Source organism: Homarus americanus, unplaced genomic scaffold (genome assembly GCF_018991925.1).
Source record: "Homarus americanus isolate GMGI-L3 unplaced genomic scaffold, GMGI_Hamer_2.0 scaffold18710, whole genome shotgun sequence".
Taxonomy (NCBI): domain Eukaryota; kingdom Metazoa; phylum Arthropoda; class Malacostraca; order Decapoda; family Nephropidae; genus Homarus; species Homarus americanus.
In genome coordinates this window covers 137,070-158,675 of record NW_024734532.1, presented here as the reverse complement: position 1 = coordinate 158,675, position 21,606 = coordinate 137,070, and the positions used below count along the sequence as shown (strand labels likewise).

At 46.6% G+C, this 21,606-nt stretch overlaps 1 protein-coding gene and 1 long non-coding RNA gene across 3 annotated transcripts in view; one reads left to right on the top strand and one right to left on the bottom strand.

Annotated features, from left to right (window-relative positions):
- LOC121870283 (DNA polymerase theta-like) overlaps positions 1 to 2,816 on the top strand; it is a 37,482-nt gene extending 34,666 nt beyond the window's left edge. For both annotated transcript variants that reach the window (XR_006089689.1, XM_042372070.1), the window contains one exon: positions 2,694 to 2,816. Coding sequence is in view for 1 of the 2 variants with exons in the window: in XM_042372070.1 (XP_042228004.1) it covers positions 2,694 to 2,752 (59 nt within the window). In the remaining variant the exon portion in view is untranslated. The remainder of the gene's footprint in view (positions 1 to 2,693) is intronic.
- Positions 478 to 18,206, bottom strand: LOC121870284. Its single transcript, XR_006089691.1, has 5 exons — positions 18,179 to 18,206; positions 14,592 to 14,678; positions 12,540 to 12,649; positions 2,035 to 2,249; positions 478 to 1,733 (listed from the first exon to the last, which is right to left on the bottom strand). It is a non-coding gene; the product is annotated as an uncharacterized LOC121870284 (long non-coding RNA).
- Positions 18,207 to 21,606: the final 3,400 nt, after the last annotated feature.

Below are 21,606 nucleotides of genomic sequence, written 5' to 3'. Positions count from 1 at the left end.
ATTAACTTTTAAAAGCATAATAACAACTGAACACTCCAGGACACTTACTTTTCCTATATGATTGCTGGAGCCTTGGTGGGTGGAGAGAGGCACTGCACTTTGGCTAGTGACATGCTTAACATTAAGGTAGAAATATGTACAGTACTGTACAGTGCTGTGCTGTGCTGTACTGTGCTGTGCTGTACTGTGCTGTGCTGTGCTGTACTGTACTGTATTGTACTGTACTGTACTGTACTGTACTGTACTGTAGTAACTACCATATATAAACACTACAATCAGTGGTAGATGGAGGGCTGGATTATGATATGCTGAAGCCCTAAGCTATGTCAAGATTTAGAGGCCTCATACCATAACAAAAATAAAGTATATAATAATGAGAAAGGGTGTATTATATTCTAACATAAAGGTCAATAAAAAAATAAATGATAAAGCTATGTATTTACATATACAGTATACATAGGCAAAGATGCAATGAACAGTTTATAATCTAAATAACATATACATTGTAGAAAAGCCTTATTTCCATTATAAAATACCTTATGAATTCTTAACCAACAAATATGAAATTGAATACATTTAACATAACACATTGCACAGATCAACCCTTAGTAAATGGAAGCAGTAATGCAACTGGCACTGTCTCTTCTGTTTGAACATCACATAAAATTTAAAAAAATTTCTTTCATATTTTCCCAAAAGCAAAGTCATGGATGAAGTCGTCCAATGATAAGCTACAAATTTTTCACTTTCTATTCACATAATGCTTAATGCAGAGAACGTTTCTCACAGCATTGATGTCCATAGTTCATTCTTAATCCTTTTCAGCTACAGAATTTACCTTTCTCCTGAGCAGTTTGTTACCATTAGACTGAAAAGTAGCCACAATATTGCTTCTACATTAGGGAAGGCCAAATGAATCTTATCTTGGACGATGACTTGATAGAGGTCCTAGTGGCATAAATATCCTTTATTAGAATAATTTTTCTTGGTATAAACATTAAAAAGCTTTACTTCCCCAACAAGGTTAACATCAATATCATCAGGATAGTCTTTCACCAGAAACTTTACACTGTCACACAACTGTTCCTCTTCTAAATCAACAAAAAAAATTTATATTTTTGCAACATTATTGTACTGTATATGGCTGTCTTTTTTCACACTGATTTCAAGGGCATCCATCATGGGAATAAAGGATTTTACTCAAAATTTGTCTCTTGGAGAAATCCTGTCATCATCATTTGCTGCATCACCATCACTGACTTGTTTTTTCTCACTCCCTTTTATTCACACACCTGTACTCTACATCTGGCAGGTCTCCTTTTGCTTTGAGTCCAATTTCATCTAAATATTCTAGGATTTATTTCAAGAAGTTAGTGAGCAATGTGTAAAGCTTTGTACATGTGCTAAGGCCAATGTGTGGGTCCTGTAGGGTCTTGGTGGTTTGTGGAATTGATCTAACTAATGAACATGAAGACACATTCCAGTTCCTCAGTTTTCTCAGGAAGAATATCAGCTTTCTTCTTGTTTCACCTTCTTCACTGTCATTAATACATTAGTAAGGACATGAGTAAAAGTATCATTACAGTACATAATTGAATTACTGTATAATTCACCTATGGGCCTATGGCTGCAGTAGCCTTTGCTTCTCACCTAGTTTAATGTCAGCAGATGTTTTGGTACTGTAGAGTCAGGATTCAAGAATAATTTGAGTGCTGCCCAGGGTTTTGTAGAGGCTGAGAAGAAAGTATATATTTGTTACACAACAACAACCAAATTTACTGCATCTAGGCAGCAATCAACTGCCACACAGCTAACATGAGTCAGTGAATGGATGAATTGAAAAATTAATTTATATGGTTTCCAAATGATACTTTAAAATTATTAACAGTATTAGACTGAATTTTCTGACCTGCAAATGAAATAAGTTATTTAAGCCTGGGCAATTTGGTTCATAACAAATCTTTTTAATTACTGTATCTCAAACATATTTAGAGGGCCCTCATAATGTGAGGCCCTAAGCTGTAGCTTACTTACCTTGTGCCTAAATCCAGCACTGGCTGGATGCCATCACATTATCTGGCAGTTGGTGAGAGACTGGTGTTGTGTCAGGCGGCCAATTACAACTCGGCATGCGCACCGATAATTCAGACCGAGTCCAACTTTGGGGAGTTTTACCACAATGTGAGACTGAACCCATCTCAACTGTAAACTGAGTGAAATACCTTAGACTAACTCTTGACTTTCTTCATCTGGAGAATAAATTGTAGATAATATAATAAGTAAAACTAATGTTAGGATAAACAATTTGTTTATATAAATGTCATATGTCTCAGCTGATGCCCCTAGCAACCTTTGCTTGGCACTCATACAAAGTCACTTAGACTATTCCTGATCATCAATACACTCTGCCTTAACACAGAAGCTAAAAGCCAAATTAACGATTATTTAAAACAAGGGAGCGAGGTTAATCTTGACATTATAAGAGCTGAGTTTCTCCTTTTCTATGCTTGTTAAATTTATCAGAAAACTTTCACTACTTCTCCTGTAGACATTCTATTACTGATGAGAGACCTAGCCTAAGCAAAGGACCTTACTGTAAATAAGTATCTGATGGCTTTGCCAATTAGTAAGTCTGTGAATCTATCTATTTATTATTAAATCTATATAACTATTTATATCATCTAACCTTACAGAAGTGAAGAACAAGGGACAGGCTGATGACAGAGGCTACACCACCACCACCACCAGATGACAGGAGGCACCACCACCACCAGATGACTGAAGCAACACCACCACCACCAGATGACAGGAGGCACCACCACCAGATTATTGTGAGTACCCACTACTACTGTGATGACAGGAGGCACTACCACTCACTAGATGACTGGAAGCAATTACCTCACTACCAGATGAATGTGAAGTACCACTACCACTACCAGATGACAGGAGGCACCACTACCACTGTGATGACTGAGGCAACACCACCACCAGATGACAGGGGAGGGCTCACTGCTACCAGATGATTCTGGAGGCAACACTACTCACCAGATGACTGGAAGTAATTACCACTGCATGACAGGAGGCACTGCTACTACTACCTGTGATGCATTGTGAGGTACTACTACTGTGATGATTGCAATACCTGCTACTACTGTGATAAATTGAAGTACTACTACTTTTATTTATGTGAGGTACTACTACTACTAGAGACAGTGAGGCACTACTCACTACTAGATGAGGAGGTACCACTACCACTGTGATGACTGAGGCAAATACTCACTACCAGATGGTGGAGGCACCCAGCCACCACCACCACCACAGATGACTGAGGCAACAACACCACCACCAGATGCATTGGTGAGGCACCACCACCACCAGATGACAGGAGGCACCACCACCACCAGATGACAGGAGGCACCACCACCACCAGATGACAGGAGGCACCACCTCACCACCAGATGACTGGGAGGTAAATACTACTCACCAGATGACAGGAGTGTACCAGCCACTACCACTCACTACAGGATGACTGAGGCAAATACTCACTACTCAGATGACAGGAGGTACTACTACTGTGATGCATTGAGGCACTACTCACTACTAGATGACTGGAAGCAAATACTACTACTAATTTCACTTTTGTGATGACTGGGAAGTACTACTACCAGATGCAGGAGGCACTACTACTACTCTCAGATGTGACAGGAGGCACCACTACTCACTAGATGACAGGAGGCACCACCACCACCAGATGACTGAGGCAACACCACCACCACCAGATGCATTGGTGAGTGCACCACCACCACCAGATGACAGGAGGCACCACCACCACCAGATGACTGGAAGCAAATACCTCACCACCACCACCAGATGACTGGGAGGCACTCACCACCACTACAGATGTGACTAGACCACCTCGGACCCTCTCCCTACACCCTCCCCCTCACCTCGTACCCTCTCCTACACCCCCTCCTCACCCTGACCCTCTCTCCTTCACCCCCCTCTCACCTCAGACCTCTCCCTACACCTCCCCTCACCTCGGACCCTCTCCTACACCCTCCCTTACCCTCGACCTCTCCACACCTCCTCCCTCACCTGGCCCTCTCACACCTCCTCCCACACCCCAGGACCTCTCCTACACCCTCCCTCACCTCGGACCCTCTCCTACACCCCCTCCTTACCTCAGGGCCCTTCTCACCTCCTCCTCCCTCACTGGGCCCTCTCCTTCCTCCTCGTCGCCTCCAACCTTCCCTACATGTCCTTCCCTCACCTCCTCAGCCTCCGGACCCTCCCCTACATGTCCTCCCTCCCTCCTCCGTCCCTCTCCTGACCCTTCCCACATGTCCTCCCTCACCTGACCCTCTCCTACATGTCCCCCCCTCACCTCGGACCCTCTCCCACACCTCCTCCCTCACCCCGGGCCCTCTCCTACACCTCCTCCTCTCCCTCCGACCTCTCCTACATCTCCTCCCCACCTCCGACCCCTCTCCTACACCTCCTCCCTCACCTCCGACCTCTCCTACACTCCTCCTCACTCCCCACACCCTCCTCCCCACCTCCCGACCCCTCTCCAACACGTCCTCCCTCACTCCGGACCCTCTCCCACACCTTCCCCACCCTGGACCCTCCTCCTACCCCTCCCCTCACCTCGGACCCCTCTCCCTACACCTCCTCCTCACCTGACCCTCTCCCCACACCTCCTCCCTCCCCTCACCTGACCTCCTCCCACCCTCCCTCACCTCGAACCCTCTCCCACACCTCCCTCCCTCACCTCCGACCTCTCTCCACACCCTCCCTCACCTTGCACTCCCTACACCTCCTCCTCACCTCCGGACCTCTTACACCCTCCTTCACCTCCGACCCCTCTCCTACACCCCCCCCTCCTCACCTCGTACCCTCTCCACACCTCCTCCTCACCTAGACCCTTCCTACACCCCCCTCCCTCACCTCGACCCTCTCCCTAACTCCTCCCCACCTGTACCTCTCTCCTACACCCTCTCACTCAGACCTTCTCACTCCCCTTCTCACCAGACCCTCTCCTACACCTCCTCACTCGGACCCTCCTACACCCTCCCTCCTACCTTGACCCTTCCTACACCTCCTCCCTCACCTCCGGCCCTCTCTCCCCACACCCTCCTCCCCACACCTCAGACCCTTCTCCTACACCCCCTCCCTCACTCGACCCTCTCCCACACCCCCTCCCCACCTCGGGCCCTCTCCCTACACCTCCTCCCTCCCTCACCTGGGCCCTCTCCCCACACTCCCTCCTCTGTCGCCCTCCACCCTCCCTACATCTCCTCCCTCACCTCGGACCCTCTCCTACGTCCTCCTCACCTCCAACCCTCTCCCACACCCTCCTCCCTGCCTCCGACCCTCCTCTACACTCTCCTCACATCCGACCTTTCCTACACCTCCTCCCTGCCTCCGACCCCTCCCCTACACCTCCTCCCTCACCTCCGACCCCTCTCCCTACACCCTCCCTCCCTGCCTCCGACCCTCTCCCACACCTCCTCCCTCGCCTCCGACCCTCTCCTCTACACCTCCCCCTCACATCCGGACCCTCTCTACACCTCCCTCCTCGCCTCCGACCTCACCCACACGTCCTCCCTCACCTAACCCTCTCCCACCTCCTCCCTCACCTCCGACCTCTCTCCTACACCTCCTCCCTCACCTCCGACCTCCTACACCTCCTCCCTCACCTCCAACCTCCCTACACTCCTCCCTCGCCTCCGACCCTCTCCTACACTCCTCTTTCACCTCCAACCCTCTCCCCTACACCTCCTCCCTCACCTCCTGACCCCCTACACCTCCTCCCTCACCCTCCGACCTCTCCTCCTCTCCCTACACCTCCTCCTCACCTCCGACCTCTCCTACACTCCTCCCTCACCTCCAACCCTCTCCTACACCTCCTTCCTCACCTCCGGCCCTCTCCCCACCTCCTCCCTCACCTCCGACCCCTCTCTACCCCGTCCTCCCCTCACCCCTGACCCTCTCCTACCCGTCCTCCCCTCGCCTCCCGACCCCTCTCCCTACACCTCCTCCTCACCTCCAGACCTCTCCCTACACCCCTCCCTCACCTCAGACCCTCTCCCTACACCTCCTGTCTCCGACCCTCTCCTACACCCCCTCCCTCACCTCCGACCCTCTCCCACCTCCTCCCCTCACCTCCGACCCTCTCCCACCTCCTCCCCTCCCACCTCAGACCCTCTCCTACACCTCCTCCCCTCACCCTCGGACCCCTCTCCCTACACCTCCCTCCCCTCACCTCCCGACCCTCTCCCTACACCTCCTCCCCTCACCTCCAGGCCCCTCTCCTACACCTCCTCCCCTCACCTCCGACCCTCTCCAACACGTCCTCCCTCACCTCAGACCCTCTCCCCACCTTCCTCCTCAGACCCTCTCCTACACCTCCTCCCTCACATCCGACCCCTCCTACCTCCTCCCTCGCCTCCGACCCTCTCCCTACACCTCCTCCCCCTCACTCCGACCCTCTCCTACACCTCCTCCCTCGCCTCCGACCCTCTCCTACACCCTCCTCCCTCGCCTCCGACCCTCTCCTACCTCCCCCTCATCCCGACCTCTCCTACACCTCCTCCCTCCCGGCCCTCACCCTACGTCCTCCCTCACCTCCAACCCCTCTCCTCCCCCTCCTCCCTCACCTCGACCCCTCTCCCTACACCTCCTCCCTCACCTCCGGCCCTCTCTACACCTCCTCCTCCTCAACCATCTCCTACACCTCCTCCCTCGCCTCCGACCCTCTCCTACACGTCCTCTTTCACCTCCAACCTCTCCTACACCTCCTCCCTCCTCCTGGCCTTCTCCTGCTACACCTCCTCCCTCACCTCAGCCCTCTCTCTACACCTCCTCCCTCACCTCGACCCTCTCCTCACACCTCCTCCCTCACCTCCAACCCTCTCCCTACCTCCTTCCTCCACGTCCGACCCTCTCCCTACACCTCCTCCCTCACCTCCGACCCTCTCCTACACGTCCTCCCTCCACCCCCGACCCTCTCCCTACACGTCCTCCCCTCGCCTCCCGACCCTCTCCCACCTCCTCCCTCACCTCCGAACCTCTCCCTACCCCCTCCCCTCACCTCAGACCCCTCTCCTCACCTCCTCCCTCACCTCCAGCCCTCTCCCTACACCCCCTCCCCTCACCTCGGCCCTCTCCTACACCTCCTCCCTCACCCCGACCCTCTCCCTACACCTCCTCCCTCACCTCAGACCCTCTCCTACACCTCCTCCTCCCACCTCGGACCCCTCTCCCACCTCCTCCCCTCACCTCCAGCCCCTCTCCTACACCTCCTCCCTCACCTCAGGCCTCTCCTACACCTCCTCCTCACCTCCGACCCTCTCCCACACGTCTCCCTCACCTCAGACCCTCTCCTACACCTTCCTCCCCTCAGACCCTCTCCCCTACACCCCCCTCCCCACCTCAGACCCTCTCCTACACCTCCTCCCCTCACCTCAGACCCTCTCCCTACACCTCCTCCCTCACCTCCAGACCCCTCTCCTACACCCCCCTCCCTCACCTCAGACCCTCTCCTACCTCCTCCCTCGCCTCCAACCCCTCTCCCTACACCTCCTCCCTCATCCAAGCCCTCTCCCTACATCCTCCATCACCTCAGACCCTCTCCTACACCTCCCTCACCTCCAGACCCTCTCCCTACACCTCCTCCCTCCTCGACCCTCTCCCTACGTCCTCCCTCACCTCGGACCCTCCTACTCCTCCTCCCTCTCTACACCTCCTCCTCACCTCCGGACCCTTTCCCTACACCTCCTCCCTCACCTCCGACCCTCTCCTACACCACCTCCCCTCCCCCCCGACCCTCTCCTCACCCCTCCCTCTCCACCTCTCCCTACACCCCCTCCCTCTCTCCCGACCCTCTCCCTACACCACCTCCCCTCACCCCCGACCTCTCTACACCCCTCCCTCACCTCAGACCCTCTCTTACACCTCCCCTCACCTCCGACCCTCTCTATACCCCTCCCTCACCTCCGACCCTCTCCTACACCCACCTCCCTCCACCCCGGACCCTCTCCCACCCCTTCCTGACCTCAGACCCTCTCCCTACACCCCCTCCCTCACCTCGGACCTCTCCTACACCCCTCCCTCACCTCAGACCCTCTTCTACACCCCCCTCCCTCACCTCCAGACCCTCTCCTACACCCCCTCCCTCACCTCGAGACCCTCTCCTACACCACCACAACTATCGCCAGGCCAGCCAGGGCACCAGCCACCACCACCACCAGATGACTGAGGCACCAGCCACCACCAGATGACTGAGGCACCACCACAACTATCGCCAGATGACTGAGGCACCAGCCACCACCACCACCAGATGACTGAGGCACCCACCCACCACCAGATGACTGAGGCACCAGCCACCACCACCACCAGATGACTGAGGACCACCACCACCACCAGATGGCTGAGGCACCAGCCACCACCACCACCAGATGACTGAGGCACCAGCCACCACCACCATGACTGGAGGCACCACCACCAGACAGATGACTGAGGCACCAGCCACCACCACCACCAGATGATTGAGGGCACCACCACCACCACCACCAGATGACTGAAGCACCAACCACCACCACCAGATGACTGAGGCACTACCACCACCAGTTGACCACCACGACCACCAGATGACTGAGGCACCACCACCACCCTACGACTGAGGCACCACCACCAGATGACAAGAGGCTACATCACCAACACCACCAATGTGACAGGAGGCTACAGTAGCACCAGCTCTGTAGACCACTGTAGCTCCAGCTCTGCAGACCACATACCACAGTAGCACCAGCTCTGTAGACCACATACCACAGTAGCACCAGCTCTGTAGACCACAGTAGCTCCAGCTCTGTAGAGCACATACTACAGTAGCTCCAGCTCTGTAGACCACATACCACAGTAGCACCAGCTCTGTAGACCACATACTTCAGTAGCTTCGTTTTTTGTTAAAAGAAAAAGGTTTTCTAAATATTAAAATTTCAGTGAATAAACTTTTGATTAATCACCCTCATACAACCTGACCCCAGACATCTTGTGTCACCCTCTTAGGTCTATTACATTATGTACTATATAATAATCTTGTATGTGTAGTTCACACCCTAATGTGTACTTTATTGTATTACAAATATTGTTTCTCTTGTTTTATGGTGTAATGTATTAATAAAGCCTCCAAGTGCTCAACTCTAGTATCCATGATGTATTTTTCCTGAACATGTGATAAATTCCCAATAAAGATCAATAAACTGTTGAAATTGTCCCTGTTTAACCTTATTGAGACGTCATGTGTAAATTAATGGACTGACAGCATAAAATAAGGACATTGTTAATAAATTATAAAAATACGACCGTTTTCAATATTGTAATACTCCTAAAAGCTGTTAATAAATAAAGCACATTATATACACAATAAAACTCTTGTTAAAGCGGCTGATAAGGGCTAAGAATACACACATAACCAGAAATAATACCAATAGGAGTATATGACCACCATGAACAGTAAGCAGTACTCTTAACCTCTGAGCTAATGGTTCATCTCTGTATCACCAACCAACCCAACTACTTCACTACTGTTGGCGGCAGTGAAGGACAGACCGAGACTCTCAACATATAAACAAGCTGAATAGAAAAATTATAAAAATTATCTATGAGGTCAATATTTAATATATTGGCTGCGACTGAACACTGATTAAATATAATAGTTACTCCTGCTCCGTTTTGTGTGATTAAATATAATAGTTACCCCTCCATTTTGTGATTAAATATAATAGTTACCCCTCCATTTTGTGATTAAATATAATAGTTACCCCTCCGTTTTGTGATTAAATATAATAGTTACTCCTGCTCCGTTTTCTGTGATTAAATATATCTGCTCCGTTTTCTGTGATTGAATATAATAGTTACTCCAAAAACTGCCGCTCATAGAGCCGTTTCGCTTTGTTTTTGCTTTTCTTTTCCTTCTGGGACACTGTTTTCGTTGTATTATTCCCTTAAAGTTAATGAAAAGTGAAATCGGGCCACAAATTTGACGTTTTTACGTATTTTAACGTATATACAAGTTCGAAGCTTCAAATGCTTCAATGAAGCAAAAAAATGATTCAGTGAAGCTTCGTGACGTCACTGTGAACCTTGACATATAAGGCCTCGACTAACTCGCCTTCGTCCCTTTCCTCACCGACCACTCGCCACTCACTGACTGCAGCTGACAAGCAGGTAAGCGCCGCTCCTCTAGTCTCCTTTATATACGTGTACATTTTTTGCCCGACTGCCTACAGTCAAAATGGCCAAGAGAAATGGTTATTCTTTTGGGTAGTGTTTAATATACTTAATTATGGCGTAATAAATGCCGATTTAAGTCAAAAACTTGCCGGCCGGTTGTTGCAGTTCATAGGGTCGTATCCCCAAGTTTCACTGGGCTCTAAGGCCCATGGTACCTACTGTGCAGCTTAAACAAATACATTAGTATTATATTAAGTGGCTCTCTAACGTCTAACCAGTAATTTCTTAATGTTTTTGGCAAATATACCGCCAAATGAGTCATGACAAACGAGCCTAAACTATGAGCCGGTAGTGAGTAACGAGCGTAAACCGTTCATCAGTATTTAGGTAATAATTAACCAGTAAGTGAGTACAATGACCAGATTGGGTTAGATTACCGTTTTATTTATTTTTTATTTCTTGCTTCGAAGCCCAACACACTTATGGGGGAGCCGGGTGGTCATAACTCAACAACTGCGCAGTTCATCACCACCACTGTATTCACCATTGACAACTGCGCCGCATTCACTAGATATAACACAAATAGAAGTATTTTTTGCGGAATTAAGATGTATTTTTACTGGCTAGTTCTTTGCTTACTCTTTAGCTACGATTTCTGGGAGTTGAAACAATTTATTAAAGGTTCTAGCCGGGCGAGGCGAGCGAGGAGGGGGAGGGAGCCGGGGGGGTGTGGCGAGGAGGAGCCGGGCAGGGGTGATGGAGGAGGAGGCCGGGCAGGGGGTGAGGCGAGGGAGGGAGGAGGGAGCCGGGCGGGGTGAGGCGGAGGAGGGAGGAGGAGGGAGCCGGGCGGGGTGGCGTGGGAGGGAGGAGGGAGGAGCCGGGCGGGGTGAGGCGTGGGAGGGAGGAGGCCAGGCAGGGTGAGGCGTGGGAGGAGGAGCCAGCCGGGCAGGGGTGAGGCGAGGGAGGGAGGAGGAGGGCCGGGCGGGGGTGAGGCAAGGGAGGGAGCCGGGCAGGCGAGGTTGAGACGGGTGAGGTAGGGAGCCGGGCCCAGCGGGAGCAGGTTGGGGAGTCAGGGTGAGGAGGAAGAGGAAGGAAGGAAGGAAGGAAGGAGGAGGGAGGAGGGAGGGAGCCGGGCGGGGTGAGGCAAGGAGGGAGCCGGGCAGGGGTGAGGCAAGGGAGGAGAGGGAGCCGGGCAGGGGTGAGGCAAGGGAGGAGCCGGGCAGGGCGAGCTGGAGACAGGTGGTGGGAACCGGGCTTGGCGGGCAGTGGGGAGTCGAGGAGGAGGGAGGGAGGAGGAGGGAGCCAGGCGGGGTGGGGCAGGGAGGAGGAGGAGGGAGCGGGCAGGGTGAGGCAGGGAGGCCGGGCAGGCAGGCTGAGACAGGGTGAGGTAGGGACCAGGCTTGGCGAGGCGAGGTGGGGAGTCGGGGGGAGGAGGAGGAGGAGGAGGAAGGGAGGAGGGAGGGAGGAGCCAGCCAGCCGGTCTGGGTAGGCGAGGCAGACAGGAGGCCGGGCCGAGGCGGGGGATGGGCCGGCCGGGCGGGGGAGCAGATGGGAGCCAGGCAGGCGGGTGAGGTGAGAGCCAGGCAAAGTGAGGAGGTGAGGTAGGGGCCGGGCTTGGGTGAGGTGGGGCGAGGCGTGGGAAGGGCCAGGCGAGGTGGGGGCCGGGCAAGGTGAGGTGGTGGGGCCGGGCTTGGTGAGGTGGGGGGCGAGGGCAGGGGCAGGGCGAGGTAGGGAGCCGGGCAAGGTGAGGTGAGGTGGGGCCAGCAGGTGGTGTGGTGGGGGTGAGGCAGGGATGGAGCCGGGCGGGGATGGGAGCGGGGCGGGGAGGAGCGGGGCTGGGCTAGGCTAGGCTAGGCTAGAGGGCGAGACGTTTCAGAATACAGTATATATTAAATCCCGTAACATTAAGGTTCCTGGTAATTTTTTTAAGTGGACAACCATGGATTTTACAATCGGAAAAACCCATTGGTCAACAACCAAAAAGCACCATAACTAACCTAACAACGTAACGTAACGTAACCTGGAGGTTCCTTGGTTGTCTCCTGGTGACAAAAGGTCCATTTGTATGTGCACACAACAATTAGAAAGTAAAACAAAATATTAGCGTATTTGTGTTTAGATCGGTTATGACCTCCATTTCCGTCGGAAATTGGTCGTTTTTTATAGATTTTTTTGGTGAGGTGTTTCCCGAAAAAAATATTGGCTCGGCGAATGAAAAATGCAAAAAAAAAAAAAAACTATAAAAACATAAACCGGACCTAATCTAACCGACTCGCCATTTGTTGGAATCCCTTATTTCGTACCTTATTGGCCTGGTTCTCGTTGGAGTTACCACATGTGTTGGTCTTGACGACACTTACATTCGTTCTTGCATTAATGACACTTTACGGAGGTCGGGACAACACCATGAGATCTAAAAATGCTATAGTTTTAGTGTGGAGGTAATGGTTTATGTAAACAGTTGGGGACAGTGAGTACACGTGGTGTAGTGGTAGATGGAAGTTGCAAGTTTAATTTTCATTCTACGTAAATTACAACTTTAAGCATGTTGCAGGTGACAGCTGGTGTACTTGAAGGCCAATGGAGAAGTGACAGAACCTTGAGCAAGACTTAACACCCAGCATGTTACTTCAGCCTCATCAGTTAAGTTACTTATATATTATCTTAGCTATTATGGTCAGCCCATAAACCACTCAACACTGTGCTCCTACACTGGGCAGTGGAGGGTGTGTGTGTGGGACCTGGCTGACTGAATGTTGGAGGGCTCTGGAGGACTGTGTGTGTGTGTGTGTGTGTGTTGGAGGGCTCTGGAGAACTGTGTGTTGTAGAGCTCTGGAGGACTGTGTGTGTGTGTGTGTGTGTTGGAGGACTGTGTGTGTGTGTGTGTGGCGAGGCCTGGAAGAACTGTGTGTGTGTGTGTGTTGGAGTGGCTCTGGAGAACTGTGTGTGTGTGACTGACTGTGTGTGTGTGTTGGGATTTGGAGAACTGTGTGTGTGTGTGTGTGTGTGTGACTGACTGTGTGTGTGTTGGAGGCTCTGGAGAACTTGTGTGACTGACTGTGTGTGTGTGTGTTGGAGGGCTCTGGAGAACCAAAGTACTGACCCAGTGTTGAGTGGGCTCTGGAGAACTGTGTGTGTGTGTGTGACTGACTGTGTGTGTGTTGGAGGGCTCTGGAGAACTGTGTGTGTGTGTGTGTGACTGACTGTGTGTGTGTGTGTGTGTTGGAGGCTCTGGAGAACTGTGTGTGTGTGACTGACTGTGTGTTGGAGGGCTCTGGAGAACTGTGTGACTGACTGTGTGTGTGTGTTGGGAGGACTGTGTGTGTGCGTGTGTGTGACTGACTGTGTGTGTGTGTGTTGGAGGGCTCTGGAGGGCTGTGTGTGTGTGACTGACTGTGTGTGTTGGAGGGCTCTGGGGAACTGTGTGTGTGTGTGTGACTGACTGTGTGTGTGTGTGTTGGAGGACTGTGTGTGTGTGTGTGTGTGTGTTGGAGGACTGTGTGTGTGTGTGTGTGTGTGTTGGAGGGACTGTGTGTGTGTGTGTGTGTGTGTTGGGACTGTGTTGGAGGACTGTGTGTGTGTGTTGGAGGACTGTGTGTGTGTGTGTGTGTGTTGGAGGACTGTGTGTGTGTTGGAGGGCTCGGTATTATTGCAGTTTCGGCCAGTACATGCCTGACTTTTAACCATCCCCAACCTTTAGATCTCCTTATTGGAGTATTTCTAACACCATTTTAACCAGGGAGCAAAGAATGTCAGAAAGGAGTTTTAAAGATTTCCATGCTTTTTTGGGGGGGGGGATATAATTCTAAAGAGGGTGCTTTCCCCTGGAAATAAAGGCCACATTTCATTGAATCGACCCAAAATACACAGGATAAACGAATTTCTAAACTACGAGGGCATATTCGACGAAACTGCAATTTTACAATGGGCTCTGGAGAGCTGTTTGGACTGTCTAGATAAACTGAGCTGGGAGTCAAATTAAGATTAGCTGTAGAGATTTGGGAAAGCTTAATAAAGTGCTATAAAAATGTACAGGACTAAATGCCAATTAGTTACAGTATTAGTGAGCATTAGTAGTAGTAATGTGATTAATAGTAAGTAAAGCTGGTTGTTAGTAGGTGGGTTTTAACTAACAAATTAACTAACCTAATCAGCCTAACATAGATAAAATGTAACTAATCTAGACTAACCCAAATTAATATTAAGTTACCTATTATATAGTTTATATATTGGATAACAAATATATTAAAAATGTAACTTAAAATTTGCCACAAGTTAACTGATCATGAATTCAGAAAGTTAAGCTAGAAAAAATTTCACTTGTTTAAATTATTAAAAATCAATAGCTTGCGTACTTTGCAGTTTCCTTTTCAAAATCTAATCGTGTACTGTACTGACTTTCTCCTCAGGTTAAGCTGGCCAGAAGTAACATCATACTGAACCTAAGGAGAAATAACTTAAAATGCCAGAACAGGTAAAGTCAACTTACGGAGTTTTATTTAGGCAAGGGAAGCTTGTGGGACTTGTGAAATCATTAAACATTGTGTGGGTGTGGCTTGTTGTAATTAGGGTGGGGGGGGGGGGACAATATGGCTTGTGTGTTGGCATATGGGGTGAGCAGGTGTGTTGGTAAAGTTTTTCATTCAAGCTAAATGTGACCAAGTTGTCAAGGGGAATACCTAAGGGGGCTTGAGGGGTGGGAGGAAGGGAGGGAGGATTCAGTAAGTGAACAGTGGTAAACTGTTGTGTATGAAGCAGTGTGGAGAGATTTAGTAGTGTAGCAGTATTGGTGATGAAGGCTTGTTATGATTGGCTATACTATTGTTGTGCTAAATGTTAGTTGTTGAGGTATCAAGAAAACTAAAACACTAATGCAACTTAAAATAAGATCTTTTGTAGATAAGGTATTTAAATAAACAATTGGGGATAGTATAAGTACATATAGTCTGGTGGTAGATGGAAATTGTATGTTTAATCTTCATTGTACATAAATTACAACTTTAAACATGTTGCAGGTGACAGCTGACGTACGTGAATGCCAATGTAGAGGAAGTGACCGACACCTTGAGCAAGATGTAACACCCAGCATGTTACTTAAGCCTTCTTAGGTAAATTACTTATGTACCTTAGTATGGCCATCCCCAAAAACTAATGGAAGTAAGACTCGAGAGGAGGAACTTACTTTGTGTGAAGGGTAGGAAAGGAGGAGCATTGGGCGGTGGAGGGGCGCTCGTACAGTGCAGGGGCGCTCGTACAATGGGGGTGGGGCCTCGTGCAGTGGGGGTGGGGGCCTGCATTGCAGTGGGGTGGGGCCTTGCGTATAGTGGGCGGACAGCTGCAGTGGGGTGGGTGCCTTTCGTGCAGTGGGGTGGGTGCCTCGTGCAGTGGGGGTGGGGCCTCGTAGTGGGTGAGACGCTTTAGTACAGTGGGAGCGCTCATGCATGGATGGTGGTGTGCTCAAGCAATGGTGAATGGAGTGCGGTTAAAGTGTGATGCAAAAAAAATAGCATGTACTATGTGAAGGCATGTGGGGATGATGCCTAGATGAAGACTGCTGCAGCCGAGAAGAACAATGCTCTGTGTGGGTGATATGGGAGGGTGTTTGGTGTATGGATATATCATATATATAAGAATGCAAGTTTAGATTCCAAGAAATTCTGGAGTAAATGTTGTGTATTGTTGGTAATACATTAAGGCCTAATTAAGATTGATCTAAATCAAACCATGTTGCAGGTGGTTTGGTGTGTACAAGATAGATGGATCAGACACAACAGATGACCATTCTGTCTAGCATCCACACCTTGAGGACCACCACCTTACTAGAACAGAATTGGTGTTCTGTACACTACTGTAAATAGTGTTTACTGCAGTATAAGTTAAAGTATTACTGAAACCTTTTTTATAATTTAGCAAAACTTGATATATTATAAAATAGTGCATTTAAGAACATACATTTCAAGTTAACCTCAATATTGTGTATTGGTTTGTGATATAAAATAAGCTTGATTTAATTCAGATGTAGAGTATCTAAAAGCAAATATAATCATGTTGCAGGTGGTTTGGTGTACAAGATAGATGGACCAGACACAACAAGGTGACCGACTGTCTAGCATCCGACACCTTGAGGACTACCACCTTACTTAGAAAAGAACAGAATTGGTGTTCTGTACCACTGGTAGAATAATGTACTGTAATACTAAAAAGTTAAGACTGAAACCTTTTTTATATAATTTGTAAAACTTGATATATTACTTAAAATAGTGCATTTAAGAACATACAGTACAAGTTAACCTCAATATTGTGTGTATTAGTTTGTGATATAAATAAGCTTAATTAATTCAGATGTAGAGTATCTAGAAACAAATATATCATGTTTTGCAGGTGGTTTGATTGTCAAGATAGGTGGACTAGACACAACAAGGGTGACCAACTACTGTCTAGCGTACACCTTGAGGACTATTTATTACTAGAAAGAGCAAATTGGTGTTCTGTTACACTGTATTAGAATAGTGTGCTGTAATGCTCAAAAGTTAGAGAGATTATGAAACCTTTTTTTTTATATAATTTGTATGTTTTGATATATTACTTAAAATAGATACGTTAGAACATACAATTACAAGTTAACACTCAATAGCTGTATTGGTTGTGATATAAAATAAACGGTGATTCAGATGTAGAGTATCTAAAAACAAATATAATCGTTGCAGGTGGTTTGAATTTATTACAAGATAGATGGATAGGAAAGACACACACAACAAGGTGACCGACTGTCTAGCATCCCACACCTTAAGGGACCTACCACCTTACTAGAAAGACAAGTTGGTGTTCTGTACACTACTGTAAGGCAATTGTATACTGTGATTAGAAGTCAATGCGAATATTTTGATTATAGTTGTAGAAAACTTGAGAAAATGGCAAAAATGCTGTATATCATTCAGACTGTGAATTGGACATGATTAAAAATACACAAAGGAAATTATTACATATAAGATACATTATGTACAGTAGCATTAGTAACTACAGTGGTAGGTCACAGTTTAGTTTATGGTTGCAAAAATTTCCCATTTTATAATACTGTATATTATTCGTCCCACAGGTGAAGTATCAGCAAGGTGTAAAACGGATACAGGACATCAATCGGCGGATTGAGAGGTTGAATATCTCACTTACGGATCAAACTCTTCAATTGGTTTTATAAATTAAATGCCAATATCTTGGTATTTGTTCCTACAGTGTGGAAGCCTCTAAGGTAGCTTGTTGAGGATGGCGTTGTACGCAGGGGCGTTTGTACCAGGGGAGGCGTTTGTGCAGGGGCGTTTGTGCAGGGGCGTTTGTGCAGAGGCGTTTGTAGTAGAAGGCACTTACACTGGTAGAAACACCTGGTAAGAGCACTTCTACTGAGGTATTTATAATAGTTTATTACTCCTAATGTCTGTGTATAACAAAATAAATAAATATTGAATGAACTTCGTTTTCATATTCCAGTTGAATGATAATAGTTCTAAATAAACCACAAGTACAGTGGGGCACAACAAACTATGTGAAGCATGAACTAAGTGATCTAACTTGGATACACATGATGGCTACTGGGTAACAGAACGCAATGCCAACCACATTAATTACGCCATAATTATCACCCAGGTGAAGCATCAGGTACCATTCATTATGCGTGCAGCAGCACAAACTAATGCCCATCATGATGCCTAATGGGTACATATCAAAACTACTAGATACTGGTGGCACAAATAATGCATTTTGAGTCCACCGGAGCGCGCCTCGGACAAAGTTTTGACAACCTTACGGAAGGAGCGGACGTCACCGTGTTCATTTTGAAATTCGCCGGCCATGACGTGAGGTTTGTTTTGATTACATACATACTATTAATTTTAGTATTGTATATATACAGTAAATAAATGTGAAAGTACGGTAAAGAATTTTGCACTAAATGTTGACAATCTGGACACTGCGCAATTGCTACAGATAGGTGTTTTTACCTGAAAAATATAGAAGAAAAAATCTTGTAAAATTGTAATAAACAACTTGCTGATAATGTGGCGGCCCCTCCACCATCACTGATGCTTATCTGCCGAGAAAATAATAATGGTAGTGGTACTGTAATGTGATTTCTCGGGACGGGGGAGAAAGATATGTAGTGATGTTGTCATTACAAGTTTTGATTTTCTTCTGTGCTAATGTTTGGTAATGTAGGTTTGGGAACATATTTGGGAATAGTGTATAGTGGTGATATATACTGTGCCTGGACGGTGCAGGTATAAACCAGGCTATATGACGGGATATTTTGTATTTCTGTATAACTTCTGGACTGTTTTGTATATTGCAATAAATGTGGTGTATGCATATGAAAATAAAAAATATGCTGTATTTCAATTCTTTATTTTGTATTACTATCTACAAAATATGAAAGAACATAGTTTTAATGTACAGTACATATGTAATTTTTTCTATGTTGCTGACAGAACATATTACCTTTTTCAGAACAATTTATAATGTAAGTTTGTTAGGTGGCGATGGTAGATACAACACTGCAGTGGCCCTCCTCCTTTATCGGACTTAGGACGGCATGTTAAACTGAACAAGGCGGAAAAATATACTCAGTGTCTTTATTTGTACTATCTAAGAATGTAAAACAAAAAATTTTGTGCAATTTTATATGTGAAATTTTTTTCTATGTTGCTTTGACAGAGACACATTACCTTTTCCAGAACAATTTATAATAATGTAAGTGTTGAGTGGCGATGGTAGATACAACACTGCAGTAGCCCTCCTCCTTTATCAGACGGGACGGCATGTTGACTGAACAAGTAGTTACTACTGTGCATTCTCGTCTAACTACGGTGCTGTTAGTGCTATCAACTATAACTTGAAAAACTTTTGCTTTATTACCCTGCAAAGCATGGTAGGTCAGTCAACCACACAAACAAACCTGGAATGCAAAAACTTTTAAAACATAACATTCATAAATACTTGCATATAGACATTATATATTGTCATAAATTACTACCTGTTTGGAGGCGTTCTCGACAGTCTGGGCGAACCACCTCGGGCGCACAATCTGAAAATGAAAAACATGGTCCCATCCCACACACATTAAAATTTGCTGGGAGGTTGGGTGTAATGAAGAAGGTGTGTGGCCATGGAGGACCTCCACACACACCCCTCACTCCCATCCATACACTCACCCTCTCTCACACTAACTTTCATTGTACTAGCTTGCCTCCCTCCCAAACACCCTACACCACCAGCCTCCCTCACAACCTCCCTACCACTTCTCCTTAGCCTCGCGCCTACCATACAGCTTCCTTGTCACCCCAACCTTTTGGGTGTGTGTGGATGGGAGGATATTACATGGGGAGGGAAGAGGTGTGGATGGGAGGAGAAGAGGGAGTGGTTAGGGAGAGAGTGTACAGTTTGGGGAAGAAGGGAGTAATGGTGTGCCATGCCCTCCTCAGCTACCAAAACACATCGAAAATATTCTACAGAGACAATTTGGTGTAATATTGTATTTGGCAGTTCATTTTGGGGTTTAGTGGAGAGGCGCCTGGCAGAGACTTGCTGTGTGTTGGCAGGGCAACAGGATAAGGCCTGAAGCTTATAGCACTGTTTACCCTCACTTATACCATGTATTATTGTATGTCTAATGGTTATTATTTACAATGGTGCCTGTATCAATTATAATATAATATAATATCTGGGTTGTTGTTACTGTGTGTAACTGATGAGATAGGAACCGTAAGGAAGATAGAACATGATTAATTAACCAACAGCTCCAGCGTTTATAGTTTAGGTGGGCAAAATGTTTCTTCTTGAGTGCTATGTCCAGAGAGTGGGACATCTTGGAGTATCACAAGAGAATAATGATTAAGCATTTATTATGTATTATTAATTAATAATAATACCCATCCTATCACAAATCCCATTAAAATGTAGATAATCTCACATTTATTGGTCCAAATACCCTTGGGATATTTGGCCAGCCAACTGATCCAAATAACATAGTGGTGGGTCCCATTAAATACCAGTACTGTGTTTATATCCACAGTTGTTCTGTGGACGATGTAAGCTCAATAATGGTAAAATTTCTCTTAGCACCACCAGCATTTGGAGTTGCATTACCTTGATGGATCTTAATCATTATATAAATTTGATTCTATTGTTTGCAATTTTTGGTACAAATTTATAAATTAAAAGTTTTGATTTTAGGAAAATTTGACATTTCCTCACAGTATAGGACAAGGTGTACAGTGTTATGTAATTAATTTTTAGTATATAAGTATACTGTATTGATTGCACCAGTATAGAATGTAACAACCCTATCTAATATACTAGCCTAACAGATGGACTATGCCAAGATCTGATTGGTTAACAAACCAACTACTAAATTAAAATATTCCTTATACAGAACTTAATTTGTGACAGAAATGTATAGAAGAAGTGTTTAGAATAGTCAAAACTACTGATTGCAACCATAAAATTATCAAAAAAATTTTGGTGTAAACAAATGACATATCATATTAACTAATAAAATTACTTACAACTTTTTATTTTATTTATAAATACCAGTATTTTTATCTACTTCTCTATGAACATAATCACATGGGCAGGACATAGAAGTGGCGGAGAAGTGCAGATGCTCTGATGAAAGAACAGTCATATGACACTAAAATGATGTCTCCACGCTCTCTGTTTACAAGAAAATTAACTTCTTACTGTAAACAATCTACCAAAAATCTGGCCACCTGTTGTTATCCGCTCTTAAACCAATAAACACTGACTCGATAATACTGTACTTCCTTTGTCAATAAATGATAGACTCATTTGTACATATGTCAGTACCTAAAATTGATTGTGTTATTTTTCTTTTGGCTTTACTATCCAATTCATGAGTCTCATGCATCTCTGAAATCCCTTATTTATTTTTTTTGTTTGGTTAAGTAGGATCTGACTCTTCTATGCACATTATAAATTATGAGAATTATATTGAATCCGTCCATAATGCGGTTTGTCATTTGTTCTTTTGAGTAATATTGGTTAATAGGTGGCTTTTATGTTCTTCTGCTGTTTCCTCTAGTTGCAGCTTCTTGTTGGTATCAAATGATAGAAATTATCTGCAAAAGACCCATTGTCAAATTTATAGCGAGTGGGGGGCCTGTTCTTGACCAAGATGGCCAAGATTATTTATTAATATATATAATAGTTCTAATTCTAAATGGAAACCATTTAAATCCATTATTCTTATTAAATGCTTTATTTAAACAACTCAATAGATGGCTCACATCTGTTTTATATACTGTATATGAATTCTTCCGTTACTGACTACACTTTTATTATGTAAATGGTTTCAAAATTTTC